General features: G+C 40.8%; 1 protein-coding gene across 9 annotated transcripts in view; it reads left to right on the forward strand.

The window, feature by feature from the left end:
* LOC117416583 (serine/threonine-protein phosphatase 2A 56 kDa regulatory subunit gamma isoform) overlaps positions 1–20,740 on the forward strand; it is a 34,013-nt gene continuing 13,273 nt past the window's right edge. For 6 of the 9 annotated variants that reach the window (XM_058988134.1, XM_058988135.1, XM_058988136.1 and 3 more), the window contains exons 1-4: positions 1–140; positions 2,157–2,228; positions 4,150–4,312; positions 19,524–19,723. In XM_058988134.1, the coding sequence (XP_058844117.1) occupies positions 114–140; positions 2,157–2,228; positions 4,150–4,312; positions 19,524–19,723 (462 nt within the window). In that variant the 5' untranslated portion in view covers positions 1–113. Of the gene's footprint in view, positions 141–2,156; positions 2,229–4,149; positions 4,313–14,706; positions 14,924–19,523; positions 19,724–20,740 lie in introns of those variants that run through there. The other 3 variants (XM_034027831.3, XM_034027852.3, XM_034027822.3) reach the window with 2 other exon arrangements.

Raw genomic sequence — 20,740 nt, forward strand, 5'->3', positions numbered from 1 at the left:
CACCGGCGATGGAGCGGAGGCGAACCGCAGCAGTGTGACAGAAAGAGAGAGAGGTATCAGAGGAAGAGGTTTGAGAGCGTCAGTAGGGGGGCGAGGGCGGTTATAATACTGCAATGCCGAATAAAACTAAGAAAGAGAAGGTGAGTTGGACATCGGCGGGGGTTAAACAGCTGCTGTAAGAGCTCGTGTCAGTTTTGTTAAAAAGTCATGTAAAGCCGCGGCTCGGGGCCTAGCCCTCTGGCCGGGATGGAGCGGCACGGTGTGGCTAACTTGTTCAGTTCAAGTGTGTGTGTGTGTGTGTGTCAGTGTGTGTGTGTGTCAGTGTGTGTGTGTGTGTGTGTGTGTGTGTGTGTGTGTCAGTGTGTGTGTGTGTGTGTGTGTGTGTGTGTGTGTGTCAGTGTGTCTGTGTGTCTGTGTGTGTGTGTGTTAGTGGTAGGGGTAGGGGTAGTGTGTGTGTGTGTGTGTCAGTGTGTGTGTGTGTCAGTGTGTTAGTGTGTGTGTGTTAGTGGTAGGGGTAGGGGTAGTGTGTGTGTGTGTGTGTGTGTGTGTGTGTGTGTGTGTGTGTGTGTGTGTGTCAGTGTGTGTGTGTGTGTCTGTGTGTGTGTGTGTCAGTGTGTGTGTGTGTGTGTGTGTGTGTGTGTGTGTGTCAGTGTGTGTGTGTGTGTGTGTCAGTGTGTCAGTGTGTGTGTGTTAGTGGTAGGGGTAGGGGTAGTGTGTGTGTGTGTGTGTGTGTGTGTGTGTGTGTGTGTGTGTGTGTGTGTGTGTCAGTGTGTGTGTGTGTGTCAGTGTGTGTGTGTGTGTGTGTGTGTGTGTGTCAGTGTGTGTGTGTGTGTGTGTCAGTGTGTGTGTGTGTGTGTGTGTGTGTGTCAGTGTGTGTGTGTGTGTGTGTGTGTGTGTGTGTGTGAGTGTGTGTGTGTGTGTGTGTTAGTGTGTGTGTGTGTCAGTGTGTGTGTGTGTGTGTGTGTGTTAGTGGTAGTGTGTGTGTGTGTGTGTGTGTGTGTGTGTGTCAGTGTGTGTGTGTGTGTGTGTGTGTCAGTGTGTGTGTGTGTGTGTGTGTGTGTGTGTGTCAGTGTGTGTGTGTGTGTGTGTCAGTGTGTGTGTGTGTGTGTGTGTCAGTGTGTGTGTGTGTGTGTGTGTGTGTGTGTGTGTCAGTGTGTGTGTGTGTGTGTGTGTCAGTGTGTGTGTGTGTGTGTGTGTGTTAGTGGTAGTGTGTGTGTGTGTGTGTGTGTGTGTGTCAGTGTGTGTGTGTGTGTGTTAGTGTGTGTGGTAGTGTGTGTGTTAGTGTTAGTGTGTGTGTTAGTGTGTGTGTTAGTGTGTGTGTTAGTGGTAGTGTTGGGTAGGGTTGTTGTGTCCAGTTGCTGGTGTGGTTGTGTATCGATCCTGTCAAAACGCACTGCTGAAGTGGCACAGAGCGGCGTGTTTTGAATTTAACACTTCTTGCAGCGCTGTGTCTGTTTTATACAAACTATTTAGTTTAACTGTGTGCATGTGCGGAACGCGTTGGGCTAGTTATTTATTTCGTTCTGCTGTTTTTGTACAGCTGTAAACACCCTAACAGTTCCAGACTATATCCCCCAGTCGTGATTGATGAAACTCATTTTAATACATTGCATTTTTCCTGCTGTACTGGCAAAGTTTTACTGCTGTTTTTACTAATACCTGATGAATATACAGTTTTCACTTTTAAATGCGAAGTCTGATTATTTTGTTTTCGTAGTTGACTATTCAAATAGTGTTGTGCTTTTCGAAACACTTTTAATATCTATCTATCTATCTATCTATCTATCTATCTATCTATCTATCTATCTATCTGTCTGTCTGTCTATCTATCTATCTATCTATCTATCTATCTATCTATCTATCTATCTATCTGACTCTATCAGTCTATCTCTATCTATCTATCTGACTCTATCAGTCTGTCTCTATCTATCTATCTGACTCTATCAGTCTGTCTCTATCTATCTATCTGACTCTATCAGTCTGTCTCTATCTATCTATCTGACTCTATCAGTCTGTCTCTATCTATCTGACTCTATCAGTCTGTCTCTATCTATCTCTATCTATTTATCTGACTCTATCAGTCTGTCTATCTATCTATCTATCCTCCACCTTCGAAGTAATGGCGGAATGGAAATTTTTTGCCTGTTGTTTTTAAGGAACCTGCGAAATCTGGAAAAACTGGCAAAACCAGCGGAGGTAAAGATGGGCAAGAAAACCCAGAGCACGAGGTACAGTAATTAGCATAGATGTGCAACGCATAGGCGTGCTGCGTTGTCAGTTTACTGTTTTCCTGTTGCAGGCTATGGTAGGGACAGTGCCACAAGTGTAGACATTGATTTTTTTTGTTTTTTGGTCTTAACTGTTCTTCATTTTGAAATGCCTGCCAATGATTCATGCTGTAAAGTGCTGGTGTAAGATCTTCATGTAGAAATATGAGGCTGTAGAGGTACATCAGATGGACAGAAACTTGCAGTTTGTGTCGTTGGCCTGATAAATCTAACTACATAGCACAGCAATGTGCTGGTAATGGTGATGACAGCAGCATCATTTTGATTTAATTCCAGCCATGTGGGGTGGGCGCTCAAGGCTACATACTGGGTTTATTATTATTATTATTATTTAATATTGACACACCCCCACTGGTTGAAGTTGTTCTTCCTGCTTAATTGGCTGCCAGTACACAACAGGGTTGACTTTCTGTTCCAGGCTTTCTTTCACACCGTATAGATGCTGGTTTATTGTGGGTGCCAAAGACTAGCCTTCTGTCACTATGGAGCAATGACACACAATGCATGGCCTGTCTTTTTAAATCACACGTGAAGTCCAGCGTTTTGTCTTGGTTTTTCTGTATTATTTTCTTGTAAGAATTCTTATTTAATAGAGGGTTCAGGAAAGGGTGCACTATTCCTGATATTATGGTGTCTCAATAGGCACAGTATTAATATTTGTCTACTAATTCAAATTATTGATCGTTCTGGCCGGTAAGTCGGTCAGCATTTTTCTTTAAGTGCGTTATTCTTTGCAGTTCATCATCTACCCAGTTTAATTCACCGTTCCTGAATTATCAAAAACAAAATTATATTGAAGGTTCTTTAACTTAATTTACGTTATTATTATTCATTAAATTCACTTGCAGTTTGAACCTTAACACCCATTTATTGTCTTTTTTTAACACAGATAATATAATTTATTATAAAAAAAATAATGAGTTGAATGAAAATAATTCCATCTCGGGTTTCTGTGACAGTTTATAAACTCAACCTAATGGTCTCTTAGTTTATGACGTCACAGAAACCCTAGATGGAATTATTTTCCTGTAACTTACTGAAGCCCGTCTATTGTTCTATATATTTCAAGCTGTCACAGTTGAAATGTATACTGCCTTCCCAGATATATATTAGTGTGAATGCAAGTTCCAAAAATGTATTCATTATCGGTAACACAAAATCAGATACCTGAGCAAAATATATGGGCTTGAAATGACTCCTATCACGGTTGTTATGTTTCCATCCATCATATAATGATTCTTTGAGTTTTTGCATCTTGTTTGCGCATTTGAGAATCAGAATGCAGTAGCAAGTGATCACATTAATAAATGATATCTTCCTGCTGATCTGATAGTGCCGACGTCATCAGTTTGTAGTGAAACAGTCTTAGGGGAGCAGTGCGCTGTGAGCACAGAACATGCATAGTTATTACTGCTGCATGGGAGTGTTCAAGTAGATCATTGAGTTCATGTTGGGCCGTGGAGTCATGCATTGTGTCTTCTATAGCAACATTGCTTTTTAGAAAGTAGCAAGAATAGATGATTGTATTGCAATGGAGATTCAAATCCCAAACCAGCTAAAATACTAACTGTGGATTTCTGTTAATATGACTTAACGGGGGGAAAAAAAAACTGTAGTATGGGTTTCTGCTTTAATGTACTTTAATGTATGAAATGCTTTTATTCCAAACACCTACACTATTGCTTTTAGTCGGGCAATCAACAGCAAAGCCTGACCTTGCAGGATCGGGACTCATTTTCATACAGAAACAAAAGGATAAATCAAAGACATGAAACACCTTGAATCTCAAAGTGTGAAACCAAAACCTAACCCGTGCCTTCCCCTTTCCCCTTTCCCCTCTCCCTCTGTCTTTGTGTTCCAGACTTCAAACAAAAAAAACAGCAACAATACGCCACCTACAACACAGGTATCAAAAGTGAAGCTGTCTGGTCCCCAGACGCCAGTGAAGAAGGAGAAACGACGGAGCTCCAGCAGGGTAAATCTCAGCAACAACCGAGAGCTGCAGAAGCTTCCAGCTTTTAAAGGTACCAACCTGTGTTAAAATCCATCTTCTACACAGGACTTGCACTGGAATCACTGGCGTTCAGGACGGGTCGCACAGCCCCAGTCTGGATTCACAGTCAGTGTAGGGTCACTGCTTTACACAGGACTTGCACTGGAATCACTGGCGTTCAGGACGGGTCGCACAGCCCCAGTCTGGATTCGCAGTCAGTGTAGGGTCACTGCTTTACACAGGACTTGCACTGGAATCACTGGCGTTCAGGACGGGTCTCACAGCCCCAGTCTGGATTCGCAGTCCGTGTAGGGTCACTGCTTTACACAGGACTTGCACTGGAATCACTGGCGTTCAGGACGGGTCTCACAGCCCCAGTCTGGATTCGCAGTCCGTGTAGGGTCACTGCTTTACACAGGACTTGCACTGGAATCACTGGCGTTCAGGACGGGTCGCACAGCCCCAGTCTGGATTCGCAGTCCGTGTAGGGTCACTGCTTTACACAGGACTTGCACTGGAATCACTGGCGTTCAGGACGGGTCGCACAGCCCCAGTCTGGATTCGCAGTCCGTGTAGGGTCACTGCTTTACACAGGACTTGCACTGGAATCACTGGCGTTCAGGACGGGTCTCACAGCCCCAGTCTGGATTCGCAGTCCGTGTAGGGTCACTGCTTTACACAGGACTTGCACTGGAATCACTGGCGTTCAGGACGGGTCTCACAGCCCCAGTCTGGATTCGCAGTCCGTGTAGGGTCACTGCTTTAGCTTTACTTTAGAAGTATTTTGGAGTACCTTGATGTATATGACTAACAAAGCCCAAAGGATAACTTTACCACTTACAATTACAATCTATAAAGGCTTAATAGTGACAGTAAACAAAAGTAAAGTCATTGCTAACATGCACTTAATAAAATAAATTAATTCATTAATAAATACGTACATTAAAGTAACCCTTTCACTATTTAACCTCTGGTCACATAAATGACACAGACCACATGCTTTGTCATAGTGTCTTTATAGTTGGTACAGAGCTGTATTCTACGATTCTTTCAATAAAGTTCCATTACAGATGGTGTCTGCTCAGAATTTTACTAGCACATTGTTTTAACAATTGACTGAGCAATGATAGATCTTTTTCACATATCCGTTTTACTTCATACTTCCAAAGCATTCGATCTGAAATGATTTTCTCCCTGGTGATGCTTTGTTTCTGGTCTAGTCGTATTTACCTCCAGATGAAGGAGCGGTGGAGGAGATGCTGAACAGTGTTCTCATTGTATAGCCCTGTGCATCCTGACAACCAGCCTTTTAATGTTCAGTATGTGGCGTGACACATCATTGATAGGAAACTGCTGCTTAGCAACGATTATGTCTTATCTGCCAGAATTATCTGTATAACCTTATTTGTAACACAAAAAACAAAAAAAAAACTCTAGACTGGCAGAACTGTGCAGGCACTTGTGAAGACAATTGATCTCTTACTTTATATCTAAACTAGAGCATCTTGAAGGGAATTGAAACATAGATTTTAACGTTTGCTCGTTTTCATAACAGCTGTGGGAAGTCTGAATCTCGGCATGTCTTGGGTATAGCTATGGATGGCGTTTTTTTTCTTTTCTTGTGGGTTTCTTTTGTGGCACAGGTTGAATTGTATGCATTCTTTGCAATGTTTGTGTTTTCTCAAATTAGGAATGGACTGGCTGGCATGGTTTGCGTGTGCCATGTTTATTCTGTTAGCTTGTTTTTCCAGCAGATAAATTGCAAGAAGTGGAGTGGTCTGTTATTAAACAATCAGGCTACTAAGTGCCTTATGGATCAGGCAGCAGTCAGCAGCTACCAGCTGTACATTTCAGGGTGATATTGCAGTCGGGGGGGGGGGGGGGGGGGGGGGTCGTGGTTTAATGGTGCTTGTGGGAGGGAGCCAGAACAAATGGAGGAAGAAATGCATGAGTTTCTAAGAACTCAACTAGTTAGTTATATTTGTACTGTTGTGCTTTTCCTACAGTGTATGTGTAATACCCCTCTGTGCCAAAAACACGATCAAGGCTTTTTATTTTATTTATTTATTTATTTATTTATTTTTAAATATATACACAGTTACAAGCCAAATCAGATTCGTGTAAGTCCTTGGGCATAAGGGTATTTATAGACAAATCCCTGAAGTACTTTCAAATCCTCACTTGCTTACTGTTTGAACAGGGTTTGAGAACACTTTCAAACAAAACAGTGAGTGTAACATCATACTGTTTTCGATCCAATATAGAAACCTAATGTGGGCCTGCAGTAAATGCTTTTCCCATCAAATCAAATCAGTACTGCTTTTGTTTTGTCCTTGTACACCCCAGTGTAAGGCAGGCACATGATGAATAGAGTAGTGTGTATTTAAACACGGCTGCAATGCGCGTTCAATCCATAGACCGCTATTATTTTTTATATACGTAAAAGCAAACACGAGAAGCTGGTTTCCTTTCATTCTTTTGGGTGAAAGTTTCTGTATTCCTCAGATAACGTAAAGAACATTGGACTTCCCTCGCTGTGCGTCTTCTGTCTTGGCCAGCCCTCCTGCTGTGGCTTTTACAGCATGTTAGAACATGAAGACTTCATGCTATCACACAAATCAAAGCGTTGACATGTTTACTGGCTTCAGTGTGGGGCTGACTGTATAACCAGGCTGATGAGAGGGAGAGAGATTAGTGTTGCTCACATGAAACTCCATGTGTGTCTGTTTGGACTAGGAATTCATACACTGCTATTTATTAACCCCCCCTCCCCCCCCCCCCCCCCAAAAAAAAACAACAAACAAAACAAACACATGTTTAAATAAAACTATTAAAAAAAGCTTGATTGTGCTGAGAAAGAGACATTGCAACTAAATTGTATTTTTTAATATTAAGCAGTATTAAAATCGAATTCTGTGGTATGCCTTACCCATTTTAGGAATAAAAACCCCACTGTAATTCCTAACGATATCCTGCTGAGAAATGGAATAGCATTAGGGGCAGTGCATGGTCTTCCCTCCTCTGTTTGTGTTTGAGCACCATTCAGTGGAAGTCCTCCTCAGACACTGTGCCTGGTTGTTGGGCACAAACGCGCTGCCTTCCCGTCGCACATGAACTCCACTGCTGGGACTCAGTAGCAGCTCTTACATGCAGGATTCACGCAGTTAGAGCGCTGTGTAGTAATTCTGCTGTAATCATAAGGATCGATACGACGTTTAGCCGATTTGATGTTCTTCTTTTCACGCTATATAAAGGTGGTTAAAGAAAGGGGCTTGTTTGTTACCAGGAGGTTCCAGGTTCAATCCCAGCCACTGACTCGCTGTGTGTGACTCTGAGCAAGTCACTGAACCTCCTTGTGCTCCGTCCTTCGGATGAGACATAAAACCAAAGTCCTAATGTAAGTGACTCTGCAGCAGTTGTGATGACTAAAAGCATCTGCTAAATGACTAAATAATAATACATTTGACAGGAGAGGCTTGCAAAGTATATGTAAAAAGATGGTTGAAAAAACTGTGACTGGCCACACTGTAGCTGACAAACTTACAGCTTATAAAGCAAGAGTCTGCAAAAAAAAAAAAAAAAAAAGGTTTTAGTTGTACAAGTATAACTAGTGGATCACATATTATTATCAAACAGAGCTGCATGCTGTAATGCATTACATAAAAATCAATCAAAATGCTGGTGGAAGATTCATCCCTTTGCAGTAGCATCTGAATGATGTAAGTTTAGTGCTCCAAATGAACACACGACTGTATGTTGACAAGGTTCAGAAATGAATACTCAGTGTTTTTAAAGCTTCCCAGTAGAATATACATACATGAATGTTATTATATGTGACTAAGCCTACGTGCTCTTAATAGTTTTTTACTCTTGTTGTAGCTGTACTTTTCAGTCTGTCACTCTTGAGGGAGTGCTTATGAATATCAAACAGTGGGCAGCGTGGGTGGGAATGAAAGCACCTGTTTTAAGAGAGGTTTTTTTATAACACTTGTTCCAAGCTTGCTTTGTTAATTTGAATCATTAGGAAACACAAACGGTGCACGGTACTCCACTCTCGGTAGCTTTCATTTTTAATTGTGCATTTTATTAGAGCAACACCTGTGCTGTGTTTGCAAGCTGCATATTAAAGTACATATACTGGAGCTGCACAAGCCATTTACCCCCCTTACATGTTGTATGATGTGTGCAGTCATTCGGATGCCTCCAACCTCTGTGTTTGTCACTTGTTTAATTTTTTTTTGTTAACCCATTAGCCCCAATCACACTTTAAAAAAAGTTAAGTCAGCACTTTACAATAAACACTGTTTAGTTTAGAAATTCTGAAAGCATTTGAAAGGGATGGCATACAGTATCCACAAACTCTGTGAGAAATTATCTAGCCAGGGTAAGCTTGGAACAGAACAAGCCACGGAATGCAATGATGCAGTGAAATAAAAAAGCCAAAGGAGGCGCTGTTGAAGCTCATATAACCTGGTTAAATAGTCGTAGCTGCTGGGTCTGCTTTACTGCTCTGTACTGTCTGTAACTATGTTAATGCTGCTTGTGTTTGCCACCGGCCGGGATGTTAACATTGCTACAGCACATCAAATACAGTGAAAGGAGGGCTGCAAAAAAATGGTTTATAAGATTTAGTGAGGCTGTATTTAAATCCGCCAGTATAGTTAAAATAGATTAATGTCACTGAGTCATGTAATGCTGAATGAATCAAGCAAGGCCTTGCGCAGTACACCACTTTTTAATCTATATTTAGTTAGCTAGCTAGCTAGTTAGTGATTTTTAATTTTTATTTTTTTTTTAACTGGGCACAGTTCATGAGCTATAGGGGATTGTGTTTTATGTAATCAAGGTTTCTTTCTCCACACATACACATACATGTCATCTATATATAAGCGTGTTGGTGTGGCTCTGTGATGGGTCTTCTGTTTTTTTTTACAGTAAAGGATTAATTTTGATTTTTTTTTTTTTTTTTTTCTGGAGCCCCTTTTGGGACCCTGTCTCCTATTGTTTCAGATTAAGTGATGCCAGATGGTATATGCCAAGTTCCTCGTGAGCCCTGTTAGATTCAGTAATGCATTTTACTGTGCTGTCCTGCGGCAGTATGCACCAACTAGATGAATGATTAATTAACCACTGTGCAGAATTCATTGCATGCACAGTATGAAAAAACTTAACTTTAAAAAAAATAATAATAAAGCTTGCCATTTTGAACTTGAGGAGTAGTTATTGTGCTGCTCCAAACCAGCTAATTGGCAATTGATGCAGCCGCTCCACTTGTTTGTATTCTCATGGCTTGTATTTGACAGGGTGTATGAAATCACTCCAGTGTTGTGATGAGTAGATGTGGAGCTCGCCCAGTCTTATGGTTTTGATCCAATTATCTCTATTAATGGGATTTGAAGTGGCAACATTGTGAAGCAGTTTTGCAGTGCAGGTGGTGTGTGGGTTGATGGGGAGTGAAGGAGGATGCTGATACTGTATTATCATGGCTGAAATTGTGTTTCAGATCATCACAGGGGACTCTGCTTCAGTTTCATGAACGGTTATCTTCACATTGATGCTATTAGAGTTTTTGATTCTTGGTTTGGAAGTTATTCCAATGGGAGTCTCGTCAGGCAAGCTTGCTTTGCATCTTCTGGATTGAGAAGTGAAACATGTAAAAGCAGTTTCTGTGAATATATACTGCCCTCTGTTGTTGAACTGCAGTAAACATTTTGTTCTAGTATTTCAACACTGTCCCCTTATTCTCCAGGTGTTGCTTTCTGGTCTGGGCTCACAAGCTCCCTGTTTTTAAGTCAAGTGGTGCTGACTGCATGAAGGCTGATTGGCTGGACTGAAAGACATTTCAATTACAGACCAAGGGAAGGTGTCGCTTAGCAGCATAGGCACCGTCTCACTATAGGTTTATAAATAGCACTTTAAATAAGGGCCCATGAAGTATGGTGCCGGTAAAGTAACAGTGCAACGTTTTATCAATCCAGCCCACTGTGTCTTTATTTATCATTAGGTGCTTGAACTACAATGAACCTGCATGTAAGAGCTGCTATTTGAGTCTTTTCTCATGCACTTACATGTTCATTATACATCAAGTATTTAGATGACTGTTCCCTCGAGCCGTTGCAATCTGCTTGCAGCATGCTGATAGTTTTAATGCTATGGCGTGCTTGTGGTGTCTGGAAGATGTATTTGTGGCTGCCCGTGTCATCTGACCGTGATACAGCCCTAAGGCATCACTTGAGCTATTGAAAGATTGTGTTGCATGAAAGGAGTCGTCTTTCCTTTACCTTCTGGGTCGGGTTATTCCCCTGATAGCGAGGAGTGCAAGCATTCTTATTGGTCATTGACTTGCTTTTATGCCACAATATTGCTATAACAATATCTTCTTTAGGTAAGCCCAAACTGATTCTAAAACCCCAAATTTTGTTTTCATGAAAACAAATGAAATGCCACGGGTAACCTGTACAAGGGTGTGACAGTCTGTACCTTTTAGGTTTGTGGTGTGTCTTTTATTGTAGTCTTACACTGTTCTGTTTGTGTTAACATGTTGAACTAGTACCTCCTATTGTATTCCAAGGAAGTACAGTAACAATAAAAGCATGATAAATAGCCGCACTTCAGAACCCTAATTATGAAGTGCAGTGCCTCTTATCTGAATAAACCTGACCTCCTATAATCAGTGCCCCTGTGCTGCCAGCCGCTCTTGGTCTTTTCATCTTGTGCCCAGGATCCTCGGAGCGGCTGGAGTGAAACACTGTGCTGCTTGTTGTTGTTGTTGTTGTTGTTTCAGTCTAAAAACCCAAATTAGGGCTGTTTTTATTTCTGGCAAGTCAACCAGATACCAGGTCAAAGTTTTAAAACACATGATGGTTTTGCTGCAAGACTATAATTTTAGCACAATATCTCTACACAGAAATCAAGGATAATAACATAAACCAGCAGCGATATAAAAAATAAAAAGGCTGTGCGCCTGATAAGCCACCTCACGGGTCAAGGAAAAATAATGAAAGAGCTTTTTATATTTTTATTTAAAAGTTCATCTTTTTTTTTTTTTTTTTTTATTATTTTATAAAATAGTGGTTCCTATTCACAAGCTGTAACTCCTCAGTTATTTAAAGAATTCTCTTTTTTTAACAATAGTCTATAAAGGTTTAATGAATGTCTTCCTTAAATGTATTCATAAGGAAGACATTCATTAAACCTTGGAGTATTGGAATGTGCATGTTTAGTTAAACAAAGGTTTGTGTAAAAGTATCTTTCTCATAAGATTGTGGGGCAGTATGATCAGAGCATAAGAGTGACATCATCCCTTGGATTGTGTTGCTGTCCCGCGCTGGATCTCACTGTCAGTGTCCGCCCGCTGTGCATGCAGTAGGTCACAGTTAGGTACAGTATACGCCACTGGCTGTATCTGCAGAGCTGTTTATCCAGTTGTGATTGAACTTATTAAATATAGGATATTAAATGCTGGTCATTTTGATCTTCTTTTTTATAATAACGATGGCTCTAATTTTGCATTTTGTCTGCTTTTGTCTGGGGAGTTTGTTACTAACATACTGTAACACAGCAGGGAGGGGGTTAATCCTCCCTGCATGAAAACATGTGAGAATGCACATTTGTTTGATTGTTTGTTTAATTGGTTAAGTGTTTTATTGTTAATGATCCCCTGCACCTGGTAGTGATTGTAAATTAGGACCAGGTGCAGGGTATATAAGAGGTGCAGTCAGTCTGCTCAGGGCTGCTGTCTAGAAGGAGGCAGGAAGGTGTGCTCTGCTTCCAAGCAGTTGTCAAGGGTGGAAATACTGTGAGTTTTGTGTTGTGGGGAAACGGCTTAGCCGTCCCAATTTATAGTAAAGGTGTTCCTGAGTTTTAGTTAGCGCTCCAAAGGAGCTAGGTGTTTGTTTTTGTTTTGTATTTTGTTTATTGTTTGTATTATTAAAAGTGCGCGGAAGCGCTGAACCCCCAATTTCTGTGTCTGGGTCGGTATTTTAAAAGGGGCAACGAACCTAAGTGGGGGCAAGTTCGTCACAATACCTCTGAGGCAGTGAGTCTTCCTTGATGCGCGCAGGATTAACACAGCCTGTGACACTTAGCAAACTTACTACAGGTGCTTCATTAGGCTTTGTGTGGTTCTAGTGCTACAGTAAAACACACAGTCCTGCTGCTTGCAGTATTGGAATGTGCATGTTTAGTCCATCAGAAAGCCATTTCTGTTTGCAACCTTTTTGCAGCAGGTGTTCCTCTAAGGCTATTTTGTGATCAAACATAAGTGCTCCTAGTAAAATTATAATTAAAAATGAATGTTCGTTAAACTACTCCTACTGTCGCTTTGTGCCACTTGTAATCGTCAGCTTGTTCAGTTTCTGTCTGTGGTTACTGACATAACTTAATAAAGCCCTGGTGTGGCTTCCTGTCTGTGTATGAACCTTGTTTTAAAGTTGCACAGCCCCGGGATGTATCTGTCACTTCTTGTAAACTATTAGTGTCAAGCGGTTGAGGCTGAACCAAATAAAACGCGGAGCGTTTTCTGCATTTACATAATCTCTACTTTTTATCAGTGACAGCAACACAATGCAAACTGACTGTCTGACTCTGACTCTGACTGCAGCAAAAATTATTCCGATTCGTTCTGATCGTTGGATTTCTCAGTTTGCACTCTACTGTGTGCCTTACAAATGCAAGGATGGTAACCCTGCCACCCTAATACCTTGTCTGCTGTATTCAGTGGTTATTAAAGGGCAGTAGTATTTGGTTTGAATCATTAGATCACTGTTTAGGTCAGTGCCCCAGTATGAGCTTAAGGGGAACAATTCTGTATACTGGTGCACTACTACCAGTGCGTTTCTCCTGCGCTTCCAAAAAGGTCAGAAGTTTAGCTTCCAGCTGTGCTTGCCGGGCTGGGATCCAAACTAGGTGTGGTGTGGTTTCCAGGCCTTTGTTGCAGACGGCACAGGGGTCGTCTTCTGCAGTGATGTGGTCAGGGACTTTTCAAAAACCTATAAAAACAAGAACTCAAAGGGCTGCTCGTACTCTCCTTCCAGAACCATTCAGTCCCTGGTTCTATAGTAATGTATAAGCTACCCTTGCAAAATCAGCCTTCAGATTTATTTCATACACACTGTCTGCTTTCTTGTTGAAATCTGGACTTGGTTTTTCCTGTTGGTCTTTGCTACTCACCCAGTAATATGTGGATATAGATATATGTTTAATATGGATTTGAAAATGGGTGGCATAGTATTACAGGAGAAATGTACAAAAATATTTATCCTGGGTGGCATGCTGCAGCGTTTGTCCAAAAGAACGTCTTAAATGACTATCTATTAAAATGCTGTACTTGTTTAAATATCTTAGGAATCCAAATGGGTATTGGAAGCGATGGTGCATCAGTGTGGAACACTGCTCAAGCAACCTTGTCAAAAGTGATTGTTTTCACTGATCTGCATCCTATTCCTCCATCCTGTGCTTATTCAGACCAGCAAATGTATTGAGCTGCAGAGTTACTTTGTTTTTTGTCTCGGAATTATTGCTCCTTCAAACATGTAAATAGCAGACCTTCCATTTACATGGATATTTACATAGTTTACACACTTACATACATCGGCCAAATGTGGTACTGCTTGTAAGGGTCTTGTTTGGTTACTTTCAGCATGCAGTAGAATGACAAAACTTAAAGTTGCTGCTTTAAAACAGTAAGAGATTGTTGTAGTGTGAAAGTCCCTATCGAGGGCTACAGAAAGTGAAACTGTAGACCAACCGGGACAAATCAGCTGTGCATGACTGTGTTAACAGTGCAACCTTGGCTTATTTTCATCAAGCACAAACCCTAATGAATATTAAGTGGTCTCTGCCTTTAAAAAGGGGTGATGGAAGGGTTAGTGTACTGAATGTTCTGTTCATAGAACTGACATTTTATTTACTTTTTAAATACTTCATTATTCCTAAAATGTACTTTTCTGTTTCACTACCAGACATCTTAAAAATACAATTTAATAAATATCAAAGTGTTCCTGCACTTGTTGCATCCATCCAATACTGTTCAGCCTGTGCCGTGTAATAATATCCTGTGTATTTAAACTGAAAGAAAAGCACAACTGAAACTGCTGTTCAGCCTCCTCTTGCTGTGGAGTAAATGCCAGAAACTTGAGCAAAGCAGGAATTGCGGTGGTTGTTGTCGTCCAGGTTTAATAGGATGAGCTCTGCATAGTATTTTGTGCACTCAGTAAAAGGGTTTGAATCATTGGATCTCTGTTCCTCGGGGCTGGGAGGAAGCCAATACTTGAAGTCACAGATGAATGGAGGCAGAGCGTTAATCTGATTAAATGTACTGCCTATCCACTCTGATGGCCAATCACCAGGAGTTTTCTTTTTGCAGTTTGTTGGTGTCATTTTATGTAGTTTGTGCCTGGCCAATCGGCTTACCCCTGGCTGGTGACATCACTAACTAGCTAGTTCCCTCCAGCAGGCAGGCAGCTTCATTTTCTGGTCTGGTTTTGTGCTAAAATGGAGGCTGCTTCCTTGCCTTGAGGAGTGGATTGCCTTTCTGGGAGAGCACAGATGTTGACATGTAATAAAGCTGGCAGCAGAATGATCATGGATGCAGTTAATACCAATGGGCCTTTCCTTCCAGTGGCCCTTATGCACTTCAGAGGTGAGTGCTATTTTCCCCCCGTATTGTCTGTAAGAATAGAATGTTGCCATATATGTTCTGCTTATACAGGGGCTATTGTGGTTCTGGATGAGCCGAACGGGAAGCTGTTTCCTCTGTGTGTGTTTTTGTGCTTTGTTTTCTTGTGTTCAGGATATATGGGTATGAAGTGGGAAGCTTGTGTTCTTGTATTGCTGGTTAATGAATGCCAGGATTTACCGAAGCATTGCACGCACAGCGAAAAGCTTGTTTAACTGCTTTCTGCCTTTCGTTTCCCCCATCCCCCCACCAAGCACCGGTGATGTCAAAGGAAGTGAAGTCACTGCCCTGGAGTGGTAGAGTGTGGGGGCTGGGCAGTGCCTTCTCAGCTGAGCACTGTGGTTAGTGTTACAGACAAGGACAAGTTCATCTGGGCACAGGGTGTGTTACGAAGCAATGGCATCTGTGCAGCTCAAAAGCAAGGAGATGTTGAAACAGAACTATGTGTTGCACAACAATACGATCATATTTTATGCACTTATAGGGTGGGATTGTGTGTGTGTGTGTGTGTGTGTAGTGGATTGAGGTCTCTATTTAAACTGGCAGTTTTTTTTAGGACATTTTTCATTCTATGTGTGTGTGTGTGTGTTTGTTTGTGTGTTTGTTTGTTTGTTTGTTTTTTAATGTATGGGAACAAAGTTTCCTGAAAAGATATCTTGCTGGACTAGTTTTCTTTGATTTCTATTGGCTGTGGTGTATATACAGTAAATACACTGCCTGCTTTTGAGTGAAGCACTTGCACGGCTATGATAGGTAACCCATCATGTCCACGCACACCTTTCACACTGTGGTAAGAGTGAAGCAGCGGAGTGTAAGCAGGGCTGTTTATCAAGCATGTGTAGAATGTGGGATTGTTTTTTATGGAAGCATTGTAACTTTGGAGTCTTAAATCGAAAGGAAAAAATAGCAACTTTCACTGGTAACCTTGCATTTAAAAAAAAAAAAAAAGAAATAAGAAACTCAGAGAAATACTGTCCTGAAATGACATTTACAAGGTTATGGGGAATGTTCCTAAATTCTCTGCAAGTTAACTGTGCTGTTAATGTTGGTATGATTTCACTGATGATTAAGGCTACTGCTTAAATGCTGTATACATTGGTATGTTGATTTAGTTGTACAGTATAAGTTAATATGGTGTGTGCGTGCGTGCGTGCGTGCACACACACATATACTCCACAGTACATAGATACCATTAGTCTTGAACCGTAAATGGTGGGTTTGCAGTCCTGTTTGCTTGTGCTTCATCCAGATGTTTTGTATGTTGATTTAGTTGTACAGTATAATACGGGGTGTGTGTGTGTGTGTGCACATATACTCCACACTACATAGATCCCATTAGTCTTGAACAATAAATGGCGGGTTTGCAGTCCTGTTTGCTTGTGTTGCTTCCAGATGTTTTGTATGTTGCGTACTGGATTGTAGACTGCAGGCCGGTGGCCTCCCTAAAGAGATATGAGATCCGCTTTCAAAGCCCAGTTCATGGTTCATATTGAAATGCAGCACAAGGTCCTCATGCTTTCAAACATGCCATTCCAGAGCCTGTGTGTTGAAACCCCCCTCACAGCGCACTTGCTGAAACAGTGTGGAATGATTTGAGGCACTGTCACTTTGGAGAACATTGTAGAGACACTGCTGATTTTAATATAGAGTACCACCCAAACTCTGTAAGTTCAACGGGAGGATATCCTTTGGAAAGCCGGGGGGGGGGGGGGGGGGGGGGTTCTAAACTTGTGTCCTTGACCTGGCATATTTCCTGTAGAAAAAGTTTTAGCTTCACTTCCCATTTCCTATAAAAACATGTGCTGACCCTTCACCAGGCAGGCAGTGTTGTGCTGCAGCCTTGGGAACCTTGCATTAAACACACACACGTTATATATATATATATATAATATATATATATATATAATTATAACTACAACAGCTTACCCATACTGTAGGTTTAACAAAGTAATCATCTGAAAGTAAAAACTGTCATTTAACACTGAAATATGTTGGTGTACTACAGGTAGTTGCATAGAAATACATTGCAGTGAAACCTGCATGAAGAGCAAGGGGCTGACATCGCAGATGCTTTTATTTCTATTTCGGGCAGTGCTTCTTCATCAGTAAAACCCCACTCATTACAGAGGACCAGTGCATTTGCACATGTGTGCTGTACACAACGTGGTTTTTGGTTTGTCTGCACAACTGCTTATCCAAGTTTCATGAAACTATAATAACATTGTTCCGGAATTGCCATGAAAGTTTGCATGTTTTGTCATTTTCTGCAAATGGTGTGTCGTTGTATTTTAAATTAGCTCATTTTGGGTTCGGTCAGGCAATGCAAATGCCTGTATTTGTTTAATTACTAGGATTAGTATTGGAGGAGCTTCAGAACAATATGTGGAGAAACTGTGGATCCCCGGAATCGATACCTCAGATGCTCCTGCTGCAGTAAGGGAGCTGATTGTACAAGTCTGACCTCATCCATTCTCATGTGGATAAAGCCCGGGGCATCCCAGATGATTTTTAACTCCTGAAATCGGATGCTCTTTGTGTGTTGAACGTACAGTACTGCAGAATATTCAGTTCTTGGTGAGCTAATTCACTTCATAAAGAATTAAAAGCTGGGATGATATAGCAAAAGGCCTGCATCATGAATGTTTTAAAGGTAATCGGAATTAATTCATTTGTTTGTGTACAGCATAAAATGCTTACCTGTCACAACTTGTACAATCCGTTTTAGTCAGTCTGACATTGTTTGTCATCTACTGTAAGTAAACCATGAGGTGTTGTGTGTTGTTGTGTGTTTTTTTTTTTTTTTTAAACAGTACATTTAAAATTGAGTACGGTTTTCAACATTTCAAAAATTCAATAAGCCTTTTTAGTCAGTTTTTCATTTAAACCATTTTTTTTAGTTGTAATGACACCTTGGCCTGCTACTGCTGTACGGCCAATAACTAAGCCTTTAATCCTTTCCCATTCTTCTGTCAATATATAACAAATACACAGATTATAAAACCTTACAGGCTTGGTAGGAGGCTGTGTGATCCAGTGGTTAAAGAAACGTGCTTGTAACCAGAAGGTCCCCGGTTCAAATCCCACCTCAGCCACTGACCTCCTTGTGCTTCGTCTTTCGGGTGAGATGTAATTGTAAGTGACTCTGCATCTGATGCAAAGTTCACACACCCTAGTCTCTGTAAGTCGCCTTGGATAAAGGCGTCTGCTAAATAAACAAATAATATTTATACAATTGGTGGTCCAGTGACTGCAAACAGTTTCTGGGATTCATTTTTGAAAACGCAAGACTTGGGTTTCCATTTCTAAATTGATCTGAACATCAGACCTGCTCTTTCTTTTGAATTGACATTGACACAGGTTATGTAGTTGCTTTTTATTCTGCTGATTTTATAGGAAGTCCATGCCTAGTGTGATGTGTCTTTTGTCACAATCTGGCAAGCATTGCTGAACCTGGTTCTGTAGAGATTTAGGGAATGTTTATTGTCTAGAGCCTTTGTCATGAATTCAGTGCTTTTCACAGACCCACATAAACCTGTTCTCGTAATCATAATGCTATGATATTATTAAATCATCAAGCAGTAAAGTCCTCCAGAGAGATCTTGATTTCCAAGAGTGTCACTTTGCACAACACAATGTCAGACTATTTACAGTAAAACTATATGCATTACTATTGCGAAAATAAGTCTCTGCTTTGTCATTGCACTTTTACACTGCAGAAAGAATCGTGTGGATGTGATTTAATTAGTCAAACACATTCCATGCAGAAGGTTTGGCACACTTCCATGAAAAGAGCAAAGAATGTGCCTGGTATGTGAAACCTGTTCTGATATTGGAAACTTCGCACTGCCGCTTACCTCTTGCAGAAAGGGGGAGTAGCACAGCCATCTTCAGGACCTGTTGTCGTTCAGCACCTTCTCAGCAGATACAGAGGTCTGAGACATGGCTGTTTCCTAGCAACATTGAAGAAAGCTGTAGCTGAGTTTAGCTTTCCATGCCAAATAGCCTGCTTTGAGATACTCTCAGTGCTAATTTTCAGTCTGTTTCTGGCTCTATCAGTGAATAATGTGTCAATTCAATTTGTAATGGTTAACTTGTAAGAGGCAAATTGTGTTCCACAGAATTCATTTCATCAGATTTGTCTATTTAGATCAACATTTGACGGGACACATTGTGTGTTTCTTGTTGATAGTGTATGTGCAAAAAAACTATGCAAATCTAAAACTGTTTTCTTGGTGTTTTTTTATTTTTTATTTAGAAAGTAATAGCGTGTCGCTCTATGTGGAAATAAAGGTGAAGCATGAAACCTATAATGGAGGTTTCCATGATTCACAGCAAGCACTTGCACAGTCATTTCTCACAGCTATGTGTTCAGGCTGACGTGCATTAATGTTCTTACATGGTGTTGAGAGAAAATAATATAGCATGGGTGTCATTTCTTAATAGATTTAGTTACGTGGCAATTTTGAGTTCTTTCTTTCTTTCTTTCTTTCTTTCTTTCTTTCTTTCTTTCTTTCTTTCTTTCTTATTTAATTCTATATCATTTTTGTAATTCTTAATGTTGTAGATGCCCCTCCTGCTGAACAAGAGAAGCTGTTTGTTCAGAAATTACGGCAGTGCTGCGTCCTGTTTGATTTTGTCTCGGACCCTCTAAGTGATTTAAAGTGGAAGGAGGTGAAAAGGGCAGCTTTGAGTGAGATGGTGGAATACATCACGCACAATCGCAATGTCATCACGGAGCCCATCTACCCGGAGGTCGTTCATGTGGTAAGTGTGTGCAAACTGAACACAACGCACTGCACAGCGTCATTCACTTGCTTGGCACACTTAACTATACAAAATTTTAAATGCAGCAATCCCTTTCAGATCATAACCTGTATGCTTTCATTTCTTAGATCAATGGAAACCGAGGAAGTATATTAACCACTGTGAAATAAACATATGCTGTCCATCATTCGATTGTTGTGTTTTTTGGGGTTTTTTTTTCTTGTTAGAATATGAATTGACTTTGAAGTACCACTCTTGGCATCAAAGCCTCATGTTTCGAACAAATGCCAATTCATGTATATGCTTATTGGCTTCTACTCTGGCAGAAGCATGTCTTTATTAGTGAAAACTGTCATGCAAGCTATCCTACCCTCACAGAACAAAGTCAATGTTGGCTACAAAGAACAAGAAGTGATATATTGATTTTATTAAGTCTGTTTGCCACAATTCCCATTCTGGGACGTATTCAGGCTTTGTTATCCAAATCGTTTGAGCATGTAGGTAAGGATTTTACACACTGTTTATTTGCCCAGTTTCATTGGATTGTTTTTGAGAAGTACCTGAATTACTGTTGCAGCTGTTTTTAGCAATTTAAAATAAACGCTGCAGCGTTAATTCAAGGGAGTACTGTAGGTAGATAATGGTATTATGGGGGAATAGGTTCATGCTGCTAAGGGCCAGTGATAATCTTTGGGTCTACAGTGTGAATCTGGTCTTGGCTGCCCTAATAATGATTTCTATTATTCTCAGCTCAACCCCTGGCAGACAGGAGTTCACATGACACTTTGTATCTGATTTGGATTGCTCAGTTCAGTGAGTCTTAATGAAATGGATTGTAAAGAGAGAATGTTAGATTTTAGAAGGCAGTAACACCTGAAGGAGGCTGGCTGTCCTGTATTACACTTTCATTTTCTATTATAGTTACTTTTATAAGTGTTGGACTTTACCCATTTTCTACAAAGAAACAGTGAATTATTAAAGTGAAATCCAAGTTCCCCTGTGGTTAATGACGAGGCT

Source organism: Acipenser ruthenus, chromosome 15 (assembly GCF_902713425.1).
Source record: "Acipenser ruthenus chromosome 15, fAciRut3.2 maternal haplotype, whole genome shotgun sequence".
In the NCBI taxonomy this organism is placed as follows: domain Eukaryota; kingdom Metazoa; phylum Chordata; class Actinopteri; order Acipenseriformes; family Acipenseridae; genus Acipenser; species Acipenser ruthenus.